This window comes from Oncorhynchus keta, chromosome 26 (genome assembly GCF_023373465.1).
Source record: "Oncorhynchus keta strain PuntledgeMale-10-30-2019 chromosome 26, Oket_V2, whole genome shotgun sequence".
Classification (NCBI taxonomy): Eukaryota; Metazoa; Chordata; class Actinopteri; order Salmoniformes; family Salmonidae; genus Oncorhynchus; species Oncorhynchus keta.
The window spans coordinates 9,229,114-9,249,255 of record NC_068446.1 but is presented as its reverse complement, the minus strand read 5'-3'; the positions used below and the strand labels follow the sequence as shown (position 1 = coordinate 9,249,255).

The 20,142-nt window shown below is 43.4% G+C and overlaps 1 protein-coding gene across 7 annotated transcripts in view; it reads right to left on the bottom strand.

Moving 5' to 3' along the window:
- Positions 1-9,916, bottom strand: part of LOC118358634 (DENN domain-containing protein 1B-like) — a 171,365-nt gene extending 161,449 nt beyond the window's left edge. For 6 of the 7 annotated variants that reach the window (XM_052480199.1, XM_052480197.1, XM_052480198.1 and 3 more), the window contains exons 1-2: positions 9,471-9,916; positions 8,758-8,822 (exon numbers count right to left, since the gene is read on the bottom strand). In XM_052480199.1, coding sequence (XP_052336159.1) covers positions 8,758-8,763 — 6 coding nt within the window. In that variant the 5' untranslated portion in view covers positions 8,764-8,822; positions 9,471-9,916. Of the gene's footprint in view, positions 1-8,757; positions 8,823-9,463 lie in introns of all 7 variants that reach the window. The other variant, XM_052480203.1, reaches the window with a different exon arrangement.
- Positions 9,917-20,142: the final 10,226 nt, after the last annotated feature.

Here is a 20,142-nt window from a genome sequence, read left to right as displayed (position 1 = left end):
TGACTAGGTTGGCCAACGTTACAGTTAGACCCTGTTGCTTCCTCTGAGCATTCAATTCTTCTGCCCATAATGAGCATATGAATTGTAGGCTAATTCTAATTCTGTTGCAGAGTGAAGTTGCTCACCTTTTAATTTACCTGAATATTGAACCCTGATGATAACTCTACAGAATCACAAACCACATTTCTGCCTCCACAGTTGCAATAATTCTTAAGATTGGGGTACTGAATGTTAGTAAATATAGCCTAGTCTAATGACTCTAGGCTAGCCCATGAACAAATCAACAAGATGTCACCTGACTCCTGGTCAGACATTGTTCAGTGTCATGCTCATTGTTCAATACAATCTCTATGAGACAAATTTCAAATTTCCAGAGGATTTCGTATTAATTTTTTATGCATTGTAAAAATGAAACCACTCAACACTGTGGCAAGGCTCCCCTAAATGATATAACATTACATAACCCCCAAATGTGCATTGAAGAAAGTACTGCATCCAAGTATCAAAGTTAGAAGCTGACTTAAATTCAAGGCTTTTAGTCAGAGTCCAGCCCAAAGTAATGTGCAACAATATCTCCTATGGGTGAGTGGTCATCCAGCCCAGTGACCAATGCAGTCAGTCAGAATAACCCTGTACTGCAGAGTGATGATCTCAGGCCTCTTATGAAACCCTGTGTGATGTGCTCTACTACTGGGAGGTGGATGAGCTGGCCTCATTCAGTGATGTAAAGTTAGATTGCATTTAGACCTAAACTATTATTACTAGTGTGTGCATGGGACTTTGAGTGGTATATGTACGCACATGTATGCTATATAGAATACCCATACAGAGCAGTTCTTAAACATGGTTAATGTTAAGAGCAACATGCACTGTGTGTTTAATGATAGTTAATTATAGTTTAGTCAGCAATTCCCACACACAAGTGACACATACTGTACGCAAAAACGCACAAGACCATATGCACATATTCTCTCTTCTGGCCAAAATCTCAGCTCAATCGATGTGAAACGTACATCAGACCAAACCCACTCTGTGTCCTGAAGTTGTCCATCTCCCACTGGCCTAATGCCACTACTATAAATGGAAGGTGTTTACGGCTGTGTTGACACATACAACAGAGGACAGACAGAGCGGTAGGAGGGTGTGAAACATATAGGCTGTTTAAAGTTTTATAAGTCGTATGTACAGGATAAACATTGTCCAACTAAATACTTACTTGCTGGTTCCTTCTCGACAATGCAATAACAGTAAGGAATAATACAAGAAAAGAATATGAACATGGCTCAGTAGAATAAACATTTTAGCATAATTATAATACAGGAACACTCAATTGATAGTCCAATATTTACACATGTTTTGGGGAAGAGGGATTGGAGGACAAGTGTTTAAATTGTGCAGTATTTAAGAGTCTGGTAGTAGCAGTTGTGATGTGTGTGTGTGTGTAGCATGAGTGAGTGAGTGAGTATCTGTGTGGGTTTGTAAGTATCTGTGTGCTAAGGTGCGGAGAGTCAGCGCAGGTGGTCAGTCCAGCTCAAGTGTACAGCAGTCTGATGGCTTGTAGATAGAAACTGTCACTGAGCATGTTGGTATCAGACCTCATGCTCTGATACCGCTTGTGGCTAGGGTGTGCGGGGTCCTTGATGATGATGCGGGCATCCTCAGGTCAACAAGCTCTCACAGTCTCACGTCAGAATTCATCCATGTTTATTAAATGTACAATTTTGAAGATGTTCCAAAAGACCTATTTCGAAGTGTTTAAGAAAAGGCATTAACTCTTTTTAAGGCTAGGGTTAAGTTTAGGCATTAACTCCACATTTTTAAGGCTAGGGTTAAGTTTAGGCATTAACTCCACATTTTTAAGGCTAGGGTTAAGTTTAGGCATTAACTCCACATTTTTAAGGCTAGGGTTAAGTTTAGGCATTAACTCCAAATGGTTACGGTAAGGGTTTAAAGTTTGGGATAGGCTTAAAACAAAAACCTCAAAAACAACTTTATCGCTGGATTCGAACATGCAACCTTTTGTACATAGAATCAATCGTTGTCTCTCCTCTCCCCTCGATCTTATCTCATCACTGCAACTCCCCAACTGGCTCGGGAGAGGCGAAGATGGAATCATGCGTCCTCCGAAACATGACCCGCCTAGCCGCGCTCCTTAACACCTGCCAGCTTAAGCTGGAAGCCAGCCACACCAATGTGTCAGAGGAAATACCGTTCACAGTTCAAATCAAACCAAAGTTTATTTGTCACGTGCTCCAAATACAACAGGTATAGGTAGACCTTACAGTGAAATGCTTACTTAAAGGATCTAACCAATGGTGTGGAGGAAAAAAGATGTGTGCGTGCGTGTGCAGGTAAGTAAAGAAATAAAACAACAGTAAAAAGGCGTTTGAAAAAAAGAGTAGCAAGGCTATATACAGACACCTGTTAGTCAGGCTTATTGAGGTAGTATGTACATGTAGGTATCGTTAAAGTGACTATGCATATATGATGAACAGAGAGTAGCAGAAGCTTAAAAAGAAAGGTTGGCAGGTGGTGGGACACAATGCAGATATCCCGTTTAGCCAATGTGCCAAACTTTAAACCCTTACCTTAACCATTTGGAGCCTTATTCTAAAATGTATTAAATATTTTTACCCTCATCAATCTACACACAATACCACATAATGACAAAGCAAAAACAGGTTTAGACATTTTTACAAATGTATTAAAAATTAAAAACAGAAATATTACATATATGTATTCACCTTTGGCAGCGAGTGCAGCCTCGAATCTTCTTGGGTATGACGCTACAAGCTTGGTACACCTGTATGTGGGGAGTTTCTCCCATTCTTCTCTGCAGATCCTCTCAAGCTCTCAGGTTGAATGGGTAGCTTTGCTGCACAGCTATTTTCAGGTCTCTCCAGAGATGTTAGATCAGGTTCAAGTCTGGGCTCTGGCTGGGCCACTCAAGGACATTCAGAAATTTGTCCCGAAGCCACTCCTGCGTTGCCTTGGCTGTGTGCTTAGGGTTGTTGTCCTGTTGGAAGGGTAACATTTGCTCCCAGTCTGAGGTCCTAAGCTCTCTGGAGCAGGTTTTTATCAAGGATCTCGCTCTATTCGTCCTTCCCGTGATCCTGACCAGTCTCCCAACCCCTACCGCTGAAAAACATCCCCACAGCATGATTCTGCCACCACAATGCTTCACCGTAGGGATGGTGCCAGTTTTCTTCCAGATGTAACGCTTGGCATTCAGGCCAATGAGTTCAATCTTGGTTTCATTAGACCAGAGTATCTTGTTTCTCATGGTCAGAGTTCTTTAGATGGCTTTTTGAAAATACAAGCTGGCTGTCTTTTACTGAGTAGTGGATTCCATTTCGCCACACTACCATAAAGGCCTGATTGGTGGAGTGGTGCAAAGATGGTTGTCATTCTGGAGTCCCCACCACACTCCGCCCTCTCTCTAAGCTTTCACTTGCCTCCAGAACACATGCACTGTTGGGGAGAGTGACTCTAAACTTAAAATGATTAGCCCCAAGTTGTTATATTTTTTATTGTGCTTTATGCTATTTGCCTCATGACTCCTGCGTGCTTTGTTGACTGTGAACTTGCTTATTTACCCAACCGTGGGACAGACAGTGTTCCCACATTCGGTAATCTGACTCTCTATTGGTTACACGGACTCTTGGACTCCCATCTAATTCTAACCACCTCTGTCAGCTTTGTATTCATGTTACCTGATGCAATTGCTGTACAAATAGACTGTGTTTCCATCTAATACACATTCAAATGTCATAAATCAACAACACAAAGCTCTCCCTGTCCTCTGCCGTGTCCTGATTGTATTACTGCTGATGATGTCTGGAAATGTGCATGTACACCCTGGCCCATCTATTGTTGCTATCCCCAATTCTGACTTGTACTCTGCTTCACTGATTTCTGCTTTTGTAAAAGCATGGGTTTTCTGCACACTAGAAGCATACTACCTAAAATAGATCAATTGAAAGTGTGGGTTCACAGCTCAAATCCAGATGTGTTGGTCATTACTGAGACGTGGTTCAGAAAGAGTCTTTTGAACGCTGATGTTAACCTTTCTGGTTATAACCTTTTTCAGAAAGACAGATCTTCCAAAGGTGATGGAGTTGTAATCTTTACCAAGGAACACCTTCAGTGCTCAGTTGTCTCCACCAAAAATGTACCCAAACAATTTGATTTGCTGGTTTTAAGCATTAAACTTTGAAATAGCTTTTTGTTGACTGTTGCTGGGTGTTATCGTCCACCATCAGCACCAGCAGGTACACTACCTGCCCTAAGCTTTCTCCTGGCACCTTATACTTGTCCTGGTAGGTGACCTAAATTGGTACATGCTTAATCCACCTGACCAAGTCCTAAAGCAACTCCCTAAATACGGTGTAAACCTCACCGCCACTGGACTCTGGAGCAGGGGAAACTTGTTCTCTTGAGTGATGAATCACGCTTCACCATCTGGCAGTCCAGCGGACTAATCTGGGTTTGGCAGATGCCAGGAGAACGCAACCTGCCGGAATGCATAGCGCCAACTGTAAAGTTAGGTGGAGGAGGAATAATGTTCTGGGGCTGTTTTTCATGGTCCGGCCTAGACCCCTTAGTTCCAGTGAAGGGAAATCTTACCGCTACAGCCTACATTGACATTCTAGGCAATTCTGTGCTTCCAACTTTGTGGCAACATTTTAGGGAAGGCCCTTTCCTGTTTCAGCATGACAATCCCTCCGTGCACAAAGCGAGGTCCATACAGAAATGGTTTGTCGAGATCGGTGTGGAAGAACTTGACTGGCCTGCACAGAGCCCTCACCTCAACCCCATTGAACATCTTTGGGATGAATTGGAATGCCGACTGCGAGACATGCCTAATCACCCAACATCAGTGCCCGAACTCAGTAATGCTCGTGGCTGAATGGAAGCAAGTCCCCGTAGCAATGTTCCAACATCAAGTGTAAAGCCTTCCCAGAAGAGTGGCGGCTGTTATAGCAGCAATGGGCGGGGACCAACTCCATATTAATGCCCATGATTTTGGAATGAGATATTCGACGAGCAGGTGTCCACTTTTGGCCATGTACTGGATCTGACTTCAAATGATTACTACATAACAACTGTTCTCCTCTCCTCTCTCAGCTACCAGGGAACAGGGAACTGCTCATTGTAACAGCCATGTAGGCTAATAATAGGCAGCGGCACTAGGCAGCACACAGCACACAGCAGACTAAGGGGTCTACTCTGCTGACCAAGGTTACCATACTATCCCATCAGCAAAAGGAGAAAAAAATACATACAGACCTAGGCCTACCTATAGCCTTCCTACGGTCATTCTAACAGGGTTATTCTACAGGCATGTGGCGAAGACGCACTACTAAGCCCCATTTGTGAATCCGATGCCATTAAACGTAAGCTACATTCTGTTAAATCTACACTCCATATAATAATCGCTAGTGTTACAACATTTAATTCCCGTTACTTGCAACATTGGAGAAATGTCTGTTAAATTTAGGTACGAAACATCGTTGTTTTTTTGTTTTCTTACTTTTTACACCATTTTTCTCCCTAATTTCATAGTATCCAATTGGTAGTTACAGTCTTGTCTCATCGCCGCAACTCCGGTACGGACTCGGGAGAGGCGAAGGTCGAGAGCCGAAGGTCGAGAGCCGCGCGTCCTCCGAAACACAACCCAACCAAGCCGCCCTGCTTCTTGACACAATGCCCACTTAACCCAATGTGTTGGAGGACACACCATACACCTGGCGACTGTGTCAGCGTACATTGTGCCTTAGACCACTGCGCCACTCGGGAGGCCCACGACACATTATATACATTATACATACTTTATTGCATTTAATTGACCATTTCCTCTCCTCTGAGATGTTTAAAGTGGACATGAACATTTGAAATACGACGTTGGAGATTTATTTCAAATAAATGTGCTTGTTTGCTGGAGCTCCTCATCGGTGTCAAACGGATGATAAGCCTACCTTTTAAAATTACAAGTGCACGCTAATTGTGAATTAAAGTTCCTTTATGGATGGGTTATGATTATCTGCTTTAGACTATTATTATACAATGTAATTACAAATTGAATACCAGTTTGGTTATTTAAATGTTGTTTTGACAGTGGTATATCCCAGGGAAGGGCTACAAGAATATACCCGTTTCAGCTTTCTTTGACAGTTCGATCTTGGCAATTGTCAGCCTCGGCTCACAAGGCCCCAAACAAAATCTTTATTGAATAGACAAGTTTGCCTGTTCCAATGCATTTTCTTTTCATTGAACAGTTATAAAGCCTTTTGAAAAGTATATAAATAGGTATTATTTTGAAAATATTGCCAAAAGCTCTCTGGAACACTATCAACTGTTGTACAAACACAACCTCTGCACCTGCATGTCCTGCAACATTTACGCACTTAATTTTAAAAATTGGAGGCCCCTTGCACTTCAGTGTATGAAAAATCTGGGAAACTAGGCATGGTATTCATTGCTAACTTTGAAAAGGCTTTAGATAAAGTATGACTGGAATTTATACATAAATGCTTAGAATATTTACATTTTGGAGAATCTCATATAAAATGGGTTGAGGTTATGTATAGTAACTAACCCTAGGTGTAAAATAGTAAATAATGGCTACTTCTCAGAAAGTATCATACTGTCAAGAGGAGTAAAACAAGGTTGTCCACTATCGGCATATCTATTTATTATGGCCATCAAAATGATAGCTATTAAAATCAGATTAAACAATTATATCAAGGGGCTAGAAATTTTATTTGGAATGGCAAGCCAGACAAATTGAAATTGGCCTTTTTTTTTTTACATCACCACTAAAACCTTCTGTGATATCGTTAACTAGTTGGAAGTGAAACTTCTTCCATTATGAAAAATAGTAACATGAAGAGGCTGAAATATGAGGAGAACAACTTCTGCATTTAGGCTATTAGCTATGAGAACATGGCCATTTATGATAAAATTAGAGTAATAGAGGAAGTTTCAAACAGCTAGGCCAAAGCCTGTCCATTATGACTCAGAAAGAACACTATCTGATACCACACACACACACACAAAGACAACAAGACAAAAATGTCATGAGGATCCGAGTCTAAAGCACACAGTAGAGCTCAGCATCACCATAGCAACCTAATACCTCAATACAGGCCTATAGTAAGTACACATTTAATGCTCCCACACAATCCATCAATCTGAATGTAATAATATCTTAAAAACAAGACAATCTATTTCATTTATAAGCAGCAGCGTAAAAGAAACATAACATTCCACACATCCCCATAGACTAGAACCCAGGCCAATTTTAAATGAAAGGGGAAATCAATAAAAATTGGAAGTTTGGTCGATTCCCTGTTTTGATATCCGAAACCCATTTTTCTAAAACAACAACCTGTCAAAATCACAAGATTCCACTTGCAACAAATATATCTCTCTGGATCTCCTGTGAGCCTAACAACCTCTCCTAATGCCTGGCCATTCATCCACATCATAACCCACTTCCTGTACCCTACAACTCTCCTGTCCAATGAGGAGGTAGTATTTGGCTGTAGCGGCACACTTATCCAATGAGGTATAAGCTTTTGGTTGTTCCATGGGAGCTGAGGGGAGTGTAATGTAGATGTGAGCTCCTGAGAGTCTGGCTCCGGATACGAGTCTGACCCTGGATCATTGAGAGAGAAGCCAGTTATTTCAGTACAGGCCCAAGGTTTATGAGTTTGGTTTTAAATCTAATATCTTCGTTAGGTCCAAGGATACGTTTCCCTTTATTCTGGTCAGCTCAGCAGCTGCACCACTGAACCATCCACAGAACACCTCTTTAATGTCAGGACTGAGAGGGAAAACGAGAGAGCTGGTATAATATGTACAACAACTGTTTTTACCTGATATTCGACTTATGGTTGGACATTGGATATCAATGTGAAATATAGGTTGTTTTGTTTCCCATGGGCTACTCAGAGAAGTTAGAACCGTTCTTTATTGGTCAGAATCATTCCCTGGTTATTCTAAGCACTTTGTGTTTTCTGTTCGACTGGTGGAATGTTTGACAATCACAAATATAAAGAACAGCTGATGCTGGCTGCTCATGGCCTGGACTGGACACAAAACAGTCTCTGTTGGGAGTCGCTGTTGGAACCTGGGTTGTTATGGTTAAAAAAATGTTAGAATGATCTATTTGGTGAGTCACAAGAAAATGAAAAGGGGTAGATCTGGATCATAATGCAAAAACTTTCATAAAACAACTACTCCCTGTGAGAGAAGGTGAAATAAGACTCCAAACACTGGAATCTATGCTCCCAACTAAGTGGGAGTTTGTTAGTCAACATTCCAACCTTTAACCTATCCTTAGATCTTCAACATATGTCAGTCTGTTAACTGTTGTAAGCCTGTTATATTGGTGAAACAGTCTGGTAGTCTTGGGCCATGCCTCCACTGTAGCCTAGGGCTTACTGTACCAACGTGGACTCTGACTTATGCCATGTCTGGTGAGAATGCGACTCTCACTAATGTCTGTTATCTGCAATCTAAGAGTTTCCTATTATTTAACCTAAATGTGCATACTATTCACAGCTTTTATAAAGGCAAACGTTTCTGTTTCTAAAGTGTCTTGGTAGTATTGTCTGGCAGTGTACGTATGATACTAACTAGGCAGAGGGGGAAAAAATGATATTCAGATCTGTCCATTTCTCCCTCTCCATCCAGGGCAAATCAATAAGTGTTTGTGTTGTAACACAAACATGCTCACGTTATCTTACCAACCTTCATTTTCAGATGTTGGGCATGCAATCTGTAGTACCAAATCAAACGTCCTTTCCGGAATCTCGCTGTAAAAAAAAGAGATTATGACTTTAGCTTGGGGCAAAATAAACGTATGTGTACAAACAGAATTTATGGTATGCAACAATTGCTAACTAGCTACATCAACAATATATGCAACATAGCTAACTATAAATCGTAGCAATAAATCGTTATGAAGCAGTTCATATAAAGGAATCATCTGTCGAGTTCGCTCTGTGAGCTGGCCAGACATCAAAGCAATTGGATTCTCGCGTGATTAATTTGATGGCCGAGAAATAACATGATGATAGCTAGCGGTAGCTGACATTCGTGGTAAAATGCCTTGTACCTAAAAGTCTGTATTGATACCAGATGATATTGTTTACTTTAGGACCGTTAAATACTAGAATATCGGTGAGCTTTGTCCTAGACTGACAGGCTACTTAATTTAGCAACGTGATGAAGATGTATGGCGAGCCGTTAGCAGGCTTGCTAATTGGTCAGCTAGCGCGAGACGGCATTAGACTGACCCAAATGCTAGCGCATGCCAGACAGCCAGCTAAATCATTCCATTATTAACTATATAAATATCCCAAATTACGCCATACGTTGTTATACAATTCACACACTTTTAATAACGATCCGTAAAACAGTGTTATGTATAATCTATATAAGTAAATAAACTCGCCTCTTACTTTATTCTGCTGTCCATGGTTTACAACATCGCGACAGATCGCGCCACCAGCTTTACTGTTCGAGACCAAGCTTGCGTTCTGAAGCAGCGTGAGATCCGTAACTTGTTCAACCTTTCTATCTGTTCCCTGCCGATAGTACAGGCACGCTTCAAAGATGTATGGTATCTAGTAGCGATGTGTCTTCCTTGTTCCTGATCTGTGCAGCTGACCGTTTCAGTGCCACAGTATTGCTCATCGCTAGATGGGATGCAGTTTATGTCAAATATACGTCAAAAGTTGATTTATTTTAGCCTACCCCTTTCCTAACCTTGACCTAATTATCCTAACCTGTGACATTGATTATCGTAACCTGGTGTATGAATTCTCCTAACCTACAAAAAGTACATTCTTGTCAATTCTGACATGAACTGTGTCTCGTCTAGGCAAAATCCACGGTATTGCCACAACAAATAACACCAGGAAGTGGCTGTCAAAAATGTAGTGACGTCACCTCGTTTGATAAACCCTTTGTAGTGTCTCCCCCAAATCCTCAGAACAGGAGTGGTTTCATCATGTCTCCCTCCTTGATTAAATCTGATCTCCCTATTATGTTGTTTCATAGTAAATGTTTAGTAATTGAGTTGTATGTTTTGTTGTTATTACACAAGTGGAAAAGGGACTGCTTCTTCACAAGTAAGAGCAGTGATGTGTATTATGTGTAATGCTATGGCATGGAGGTAGCATCCTAGGTTGTTCTTGTCTGTTATTCACCTTCACTCGACTGCCTGGATTTGATGTCATGAATAACAAACATGATCAGAGCCTTTTTGTTATAAAATGCTTCTCTTGATGCAGAGGATTTTCCTGTGTGTATTATTTGGGCATTTATGCATGCATTCCACATTTACTGTGGCAAATAAGCTATAATTCACACACAACTCTTAGTAGCCCAGCCTAAGATGCTTACTCATTATATGAAGTATTGGGAGGGAGCCCCTGTGTAAGCTCATATTTGTCCCTTGGTAAATTGAAACCAGTGTGTGTGTGTGTGTGTGTGTGTGTGTGTGTGTGTGTGTGTGTGTGTGTGTGTGTGTGTGTGTGTGTGTGTGTGTGTGTGTGTGTGTGTGTGTCCTAGCCCTCTTGAGAGTAGACCTGGCTGGGAGCCAGTTTCCTGCAGGCAGACTGAAGGTAATTAAGTGGCAGCAGACTGGGACATGCTGTTGCAGGTTTCTCCTATGATATGATAATGGAAGGATCCTGCTGGTGCTGTCTCAACCTTCACAAAAGCATTACCTATATGCACAATACGCACAGGGCTGGAGTCAGGAGGGAATAGCCTACTGTGGATTAAATACACCACTTTATGTGGTTCAACATTTATTTTATTTCTGTGTGTGTGTGTAATAGGGATGGTTTGCTAAATCATGCTTGTGTGATGAGTAACATTGCCTGAGAGCTGAAGACTTTAGGCTTTAGCTCATCAGGCAGGCATATATGTTTGTGGCATGCAGATGACCCAGTCAGTCACATACACAGGGTTGGTTCAGAGTATATTTTATTTCAATGTACAGTTTATAAGGCAAGCATACACAGTGCAGTAGCGGTTCCACTGAACATTATTTGAGGCAAATAAAAAAACGTATTAGGATGAACCCTATTAAAACAGGACAGTTGTAAGGGTATATAATGATAGTGATGTCCATTGGAAATGTAAAACACTCTTGCATACCAAAGATAGAGGATCAAAATAAAATAACAGGAAAAAGTCTGGAGTTCCAGTTCCAGTGGCATGCATTGAAACACGTGGTTATTTCATGGCTTTCTTTTGCAAATTACTATGAATTAGCAGACTTATTTTGTAAAACTTGTCAATACTAAACATCATATTAAGGTGTGGGACACTCATTGTGTGACAAGAATTTGTCTATCTACAATTCAACTGTGGAAACATGGCATCTCTCAACAGAAAGAGCTGGCCGCTACTACTGTACACAGAGATTGTTTGTGAGGAGATTACCTCTGCCTTTAATTGAAGGGTATATGCTGATCCTCTTCCCTGCATAGGTCAGACTCCGGATTCCCGCTTGACTTCAAAGCTGTGGATCTGTACAATCATACACCGAGATCCGTTCCGGAGAGGACCCGTGCAATACACAATGTTAATCAGTGGCATGGGACCCAGCTTCTCCTGCTTCAACAGTTCATAGAAAAGATTGCCCATGAAGCCATTTGGGTTTACCCACTTCCACACCAGTTTCAAGTCCTGTGACCTGCACATTGAATTTACGGGAATGATTTGAGTGATTCTGTCTTCTCTTTTAGTAGTTTGATTATCCTTTCGAGCCTACCTTGCCGTTTCCAGGTTATAAAATTGCACGACTGTTGCATTGGCTGTCCTCTCCAAACGTTCCACTTCGGTTGAATAGGTCTCCACTTCAGCACTGAGCACTGCCAATGATTCATTTACAGGTTTTAATTGTAAGTCTGAGTGCCGAACTGCTAAAACAAAGGGAGACCTACAATGAGGTGAGCTCCCAGCTGCGCAAGCTAAACCAGAGATGCATCTTCATCCACCCAGCAAAAGTCCTCTTGACCTTCCAAAACAACGCACACATTTTCCACTGTCAAGGAAGCTCAAGAAGTCTTTGAGAAGCACATCAAACCCAACACATAAGGGGACAAGGTGACAGATGGAACCCCATGACTGGTGCATTATCAAATCAAATTTATTTATATAGCCCTTCGTACATCAGCTGATATATCAAAGTGCTGTACAGAAACCCAGCTTAAAACCCCAAACAGCAAGCAATGCAGGTGTAGAAGCACAGTGGCTAGGAAAAACTCCCTAGAAAGGCCAAAACCTAGGAAGAAACCTAGAGAGGAACCAGGCTATGTGGGGTGGCCAGTCCTCTTCTGGCTGTGCCGGGTGGAGATTATAACAGAACATGGCCAAGATGTTCAAATGTTCATAAATGACCAGCATGGTCGAATAATAATAAGGCAGAACAGTTGAAACTGGAGCAGCAGCACGGTCAGGTGGACTGGGGACAACAAGGAGTCATCATGTCAGGTAGTCCTGGGGCATGGTCCTAGGGCTCAGGTCCTCCGAGAGAGAGAAAGAAAGAGAGAACACCGAATAGGACAGGAGAAGTACTCCAGATATAACAAACTGACCCTAGCCCCCCCGACACATAAACTACTGCAGCATAAATACTGGAGGCTGAGACAGGAGGGGTCATGAGACACTGTGGCCCCATCCGAGGACACCCCCGGACAGGGCCAAACATTCATGCAGCCGAGCCTATGGTTATGATGCTTCCCTCAGCATGAAGGTGGCTCGTTGATTGACGGAGTCAGTTTTATTGGGGCAGCATGCACTTTTGTCCAAATCGTTGTTGCCTTCCACCGAGAGAGGAAGTCTTCCTTGTGTAGTGTATATACTAGAGGTCGACCGATTAATCGGAATGGCCGATTAATTAGGGCCAATTTCAAGTTTTCATAACAAACCGGAAATCGGTATTTCTGGACACCGATTTGGCCGTTTACAAAAAAAAAGAACACTTTATTTAATCTTTATTTAACTTGGCAAGACAGTTAAGAACGCGTTCTTATTTTCAATGACGGCCTAGGAACGGTGGGTTAACTGTCTTATTCGGGGGCAGAACGACATATTTTTTACCTTGTCAGCTCAAGGATTCAATCTTGCAACCTTACAGTTAACTAGTCCAACGCTCTAACCACCTGCCTCTCATTGCACTCCACGAGGAGCCTGCCTGTTACGCGAATGAAGTAAGCCAAGGTAAGTTGCAAGCTTGCATTAAACTTATTAACTTATAAAAAACAATCAATCATAATCACTAGTTAACTACACATGGTTGATGATATTACTAGTTTATCTAGCGTGTCCTGCGTTGCATATAATCGGTGTGGTGCGTATCGTTGTTCCAATGTGTTCCTAACCATAAACATCAATGCCTTTCTTAAAATCAATACACAGAAGTAAATACACTGCTAAAAAAATAAAGGGAACACTTAAACACAATGTAACTCCAAGTCAGTCACACTTCTGTGAAATCAAACTGTCCACTTCGGAAGCAACACTGATTGACAATAAATTTCACATGCTGTTGTGCAAATGGAATAGACAACAGGTGGAAATTATAGGCAATTAGCAAGACAACCCCAATAAATGAGTGGTTCTGCAGGTGGTGACCACAGACCACTTCTCAGTCCCTATGCTTCCTGGCTGATGTTTTGGTCACTTTTGAATGCTGGCGGTGCTTTCACTCTAGTGGTAGCATGAGATGGAGTCTACAACCCACACAAGTGGCTCAGGTAGTGCAGCTCATCCAGGATGGCACATCAATGCGAGCTGTGGCAAGAAGGTTTGCTGTGTCTGTCAGCGTAGTGTCCAGAGCATGGAGGCGCTACCAGGAGACAGGCCAGTACATCAGGAGACGTGGAGGAGGCCGTAGGAGGGCAACAACCCAGCAGCAGGACCGTTACCTCCGCCTTTGTGCAAGGAGGAGCCGGAGGAGCACTGCCAGAGCCCTGCAAAATTACCTCCAGCAGGCCACAAATGTGCATGTGTCTGCTCAAACGGTCAGAAACAGACTCCATGAGGGTGGTATGAGGGCCCAACGTCTACAGGTGGGGGTTGTGCTTACAGCCCAACACCGAGCAGGACGTTTGGCATTTGCCAGAGAACACCAAGATTGGTAAATTCGCCACTGGCGCCCTGTGCTCTTCACAGATGAAAGCAGGTTCACACTGAGCACATGTGACAGACGTGACAGAGTCTGGAGACGCCGTGGAGAACGTTCTGCTGCCTGCAACATCCTCCAGCATGACCGGTTTGGCGGTGGGTCAGTCATGGTGTGGGGTGGCATTTCTTTGGGGGGCCGCACAGCCCTCCATGAGCTCGCCAGAGGTATCCTGACTGCCATTAGGTACCGAGATGAGATCCTCAGACCCCTTGTGAGACCATATGCTGGTGCGGTTGGCCCTGGGTTCCTCCTAATGCAAGACAATGCTACACCTCATGTGGCTGGAGTGTGTCAGCAGTTCCTGCAAGAGGAAGGCATTGATGCTATGGACTGGCCCGCCCATTCCCCAGATCTGAATCCAATTGAGCACATCTGGGACATCATGTCTCACTCCATCCACCAACAGACTGTCCAGGAGTTGGCGGATGCTTTCGTCCAGGTCTGGGAGGAGATCCCTCAGGAGACCATCTGCCACCTCATCAGGAGCATGCATGGGCGTTGTAGGAAAGTCATACAGGCACATGGAGGCCACACACACTACTGAGCCTCATTTTGACTTGTTTTAAGGACATTACATCAAAGTTGGATCAGCCTGTAGTGTGGTTTTCCACTTTAATTTTAATTTTGTGACTCCAAATCCAGACCTCCATGGGTTGATAAATTTGATTTCCATTGATAATTTTTGTGTGATTTTGTTGTCAGCGCATTCAACTATGTAAAGAAAAAAGTATTTAATAAGAATATTTAATTCATTCAGATCTCGGATGTGTTATTTTAGTGTTCCCTTTATTTTTTTAGCAGTGTATTTTTAAACCTGCATATTTAGCTAAAAGAAATCCAGGTTAGCCGGCAATATTAACCAGGTGAAATTGTGTCACTTGTCTTGCATTCATTGCACGCAGAGTCAGTGTATTTGCAACAGTTTAGGCCGCCTAATTTGCCAGAATCTTACGTAATTATGACATAACATTGAAGGTTGTGCAATGTAACAGCAATATTTAGACTTATGGATGCCACCTGTTAGATAAAATACGGAACGGTTCCGTATTTCACTGAAAGAATAAACGTCTTGTTTTCGAGATGATAGTTTCTGGATTCGACCATATTAATGACCTAAGGCTCGTATTTCTGTGTGTTATCATGTTATAACTAAGTCTATGATTTGATAGAGGAGTCTGACTTAGTGATGGTAGGCACCAGCAGGCTCGTAAGCATTCATTCAAACAGCACTTTCGTCCATTTGCCAGCAGCTGTGTATGACTTCAAGCCTATCATCTCCCGAGATGAGGATGGTGTAACCGATGTGAAATGGCTAACTAGTTAGCGCGGTGCGCGCTAATATTGTTTCAAACGTCACTCGCTCTGAGACTTGGAGTGGTCGTTCCCCTTGCTCTGCATGGGCATCGCTGCTTCGAGTGTGGCTGTTGTCGATGTGTTCCTGGTTCGAGCCCAGGTAGGGGCTTGGAGAGGGATGGAAGCTATACTGTTATATCCATTAGTCAAAGGTTAATGAAATACAAATAGTATAGAGAGAAATAATCCTATAATTCCTATAATAACTACAACCTAAAACCTCTTACCTTGGAATATTTAAGACTCATATTAAAAGGAACCACCAGCTTTCATATGTTCTCATGTTCTGAGCAAGGAACTTAAATTTTAGCTTTCTTATATGGCACATATTGCACTTTTACTTTCTTCTCCAACACTTTTGTTTTTGCATTATTTAAACCAAATTGAACATGTTTCATTATTTATTTGAGGCTAAATTGATTTATATTATTATTAAGTTAAAATAAGTCTTCATTCAGTATTGTTGTAATTGTCATTATTACAAATAAATAAATAAAAAGTTGTCCGATTAATCGGTATCGGCTCTTTTTGGTCCTCCAATAATCGATATCTGTCACGGTCTTCCTCCTCTTCATCTGAAGAGGAGAGGCGAGAAGGATCGGAGGATCAAAATGCGGCGTGGTATGTGTTCATGGTGAATATTTAATTAAAGAAAGTACTGAACACTGAATACAAAAACAATAAACCAATAACGACCGTGAAGCTATAAATGAGACCTGTGCTGACACAAGCAACTAGCATAGACAATCACCCACAAACAAACAGTGCAACCCAGGCTACCTAAGTATGATTGTCAATCAGAGACAACTAATGACACCTGCCTCTGATTGAGAACCATACTAGGCCGAAACATACAAATCCCCAAATCATAGAAAAACAAACAGACTGCCCACCCCAACTCACGCCCTGACCATACCGTAACCCCCCCCCCCCCAAAGGTGCGGACTCCGGCCGCAAAACCTTAACCTATAGGGGAGGGTCTGGGTGGGCGTCTGTCCGCGGTGGCGGCCCTGGCGCGGGACGTGGACCCCACTTCACCATAGTCTTAGTCCGCCTCCGTGGCTTCCTGACCACGGCGACCCTTCTAAATGACCCCACTGGACAGAGGGGCAGCTCGGGACAGAGCGGCGCCTCTGGGCTGAGGGGCTCTGGCGCCTCGGGCTGAGGGGCTCCGGCAGCGCCGGACAGGCGGGAGGCTCCGGCAGCGTCGGACAGACAGGAACACCTGTAGGGAGGAGACAGAGAGACAGCCTGGTGCGTGGGGCTGCCACAGGACCCACCAGGCTGTGCTCCCGTGCTTACCCACAACCAACCTCCAGGAGGATTGGTGTTAGGAGGAGGCACCTGAAAGACCGGGCTGTGGGGGAGCACTGGAGCTCTGGTGCGCAGCCTTGGCACTACTCCCCCAGGCTGGATCACTATTCTAGCCCGGACCCTCCAGAGTGCAGGCACAGGTTGAACCGGGCTGTGGGTAAGCACGGGAGATCTAGTGCCTACTACGCGCACCTCTCCCTTAGGCTCCACTCCCACATTTGCCCGGCACGCCCCGGAGACACAGCACGCAGAGCCGGCGCAGGATACCCTGGCTCGAAACGGCGTACCGGTGACCAGACACGCTGAGCAGGCACCATACGCCGTGGACAGATGCCCACCCAGAGCCTCCCCAATAGGTTCAGGTTTTGTGGCCGGAGTCCGCACCTTGGGGGGGGACTGTCACACCCTGACCATAGTTTGCTTTGTATGTTCTATGTTTTGTTTGATCAGGGTGTGATCTGAGTGGGCATTCTATGTTGGATGTCTTGTTTGTCTGTTTCTGTGTTTGGGCCTGATATGGTTCTCAATCAGAGGCAGGTGTTAGTCATTGTCTTTGATTGGGAGCCATATTTAGGTAGCCTGTTTTGTGTTGGGTTTTGTGGGTGAGTGTTCCTGTCTTTGTTTTTGTTACACCAGATAGGGCTGTTTTCGTTTTTTCACGTTTCTTGTTTTTATATATTGTTCTATTTTCATCTTGATTAAAGATGTATCAAAATAACCACGCTGCGTTTTGGTCCGCCTCTCCTTCAACAGAAGAAAGCCGTGACAGTATCGATAATGGCATTGAAAAATCATAATCGGTCGACCTCTAGTATATACACTAGGGGGCTTTGGATTCCAAAGTAGTTTACCAAACAAAAGGGTCCAAGGCACTCTTTGACTGAAGCTAGCCTGGTGTTCTATACTTTACGACATTACTTTGTAGCCATCTTATTCAACTGTTACTATTCACCTACATTAAAGAATACTCAGATATGCGAATTTTAGCCAGAGAAGCAAACATGTCTCTAGCAGTTGCTAGATATGGTACAGCAAGAGCTTGAACTGCGCTTACTACTCAATTAGCAATTAAACACTGAAATGGTAGATGTGCAGAAGATGAATGTACAAGTAGAGATACTGGGGTGCAAAGGTGCAAGATAAATAAATAAATACAGTATACTGATGAGCTCGTTGGATGGGCTGTTTACAGGTGCAGAGTCAGCTGCTCTGACAGCTGGTGCTTAAAGCTAGTGAGGGAGATATGAGTTTCCAGCTTCAGTGATTTTTGCAGTTCGTTTCAGTCATTGGCAGAAGAGAACTGGAAGGAAAGGCGGCCAAAGGAGGAATAGGCTTTGGGTGTGACCAGTGAGATATAATGTACCTGCTGGAGCGCGTGCTACAAGTGGGTGCTGCTATGATTACCAGTGAGCTGAGATAAGGCGGGTTATACCTAGCAAAGACTTATAGATGACCTGGAGCCAGTGGGTTTGGCAATGAGTATGAAGTGATGGCCAGCCAACAAGAGCGTACAGGTCGCAGTGGTGGGTGATGTATGGGGCTTTGGTGACAAATGGATGGCACTGTGATAGACTGCATCCAATTGGTTGAGTAGAGTGTTGGAGGCTATTTTATAGATGACATCGCCGAAGTCGAGGATAGGTAGGATGGTCAGTTTTATGAGGGTATGTTTGGCAGCGTGAGTGAAGGATGCTTTGTTGTGAAAAACGAAGCTGATTCTAGATGTAATTTTGGATTGGAGATGCTTAATGTGAGTTTGTAAGGAGATTTACAGTCTAGCCAGACACCTAGGTATTTGTAGTTGTCCACATATTCTATGTCAGAACCGTCCAGAGTAGTGATGCTGGACGGGCGGGCAGGTGCGGGCAGGAATGGGTTGAAGAGCATGCATTTAGTTTTACTTGCATTTAAGAGCAGTTGGAGGCCATGGTAGGAGAGTTGTACGGCATTGAAGCTCGTCTGGAGGTTAGTTAAAACAGTGTCCAAAGAAGGGCCAGAATTATACAGAATGGTGTTGTCTGCGTAGAGGTGTATTAGAGAATCACCTGCAGCAAGAGCGACGTCATTAAATGTACGTCGCCTGAGAATTGAACCCTGTGGCACCCTATAGAGACTGCAAGAGGTCCGGACAACAGGCCCTCCAATTTGACACACTGATCTCTATCAGATAAGTAGTTGGTGAACCAGGCGAGGCAATCATTTGAGAAACCAAGGCTGTTGAGTCTGCCAATAAGAATGTGGTGATTGACAAAGTCAAAATCCTTGGCCAGGTCGATGAATACGGCTGCACAGTAATGGCTCTTATCAATGGAGGTTATGATATCGTTTAGGACCTTGAGCGTGGCTGAGGTGCAACCATGACCAGCTCTGAAACCAGATTGCATAGCGGAGAAGCTACGGTGGGATTCGAAATGGTCGGTAATCTGTTTGTTGACTTGGCTTTCGAAGACCTTAGAGAGGCAGGCTAGGATAGATATAGGTCTGTAGCAATTTGGGTCTAGAGTGTCTCCCTCTTTGAAGAGGGGGATGACCGCGGCAGCTTACAAATCTTCAGGGAATCTCAGACGATACGAAAGAGAGGTTGAACAGGAATAGGGGTTGCAACAATTTCGGCAGATAATTTTAAAAAGAGAGGGTCCAGATTGTCTAGCCCGGCTGATTTGTTGGGGTCCTGGTTTTGCAGTTCTAAGAACATCAGCTATCTGGATTTGGGTGAAGGAGAAATGGGGGAGGCTTGGGCGAGTTGCTGTGGGGAGTGCAGGGCTGTTGACCGGGGTAGGAGTAGTCTTAGGGAAAGCATGGCCAGCCGTAGGAAAATGCTTATTAAAATTCTCAATTATAGTGAATTTATTAGTGGTGTCAGTGTTTCCTAGCCTCAGTGCAGTGGACAGCTGGGAGGAGCTGTTCTTATTCTCCATGGACGTTTACAGTGTCCTAGAACATTTTTGAGTTTGCGCTACAGGATGCAAATTTCTGCTTGAAAAAGCTAGCCTTAGCTTTCCTAACTGCCTGTGTATATTTGTTCCTAATGTCCCTGAAAACTTGCATATCACGGGGGCTATTCGATGCTAATGCAGAACGCTACAGGCTGTTTTTGTGCTGATCAAGGGCAGTCAGTCAGGTCTGGAGAAAACCAAGGGCTATATCTGTTACTGTTTTGTTTTTAAATGAAAGGGGCATGCTTATTTAAGATGGTGAGGAGGCACTTTTAAAGAATGACCAGGCATCCTCTACTGACGTGATGAGGTCAATATCCTTCC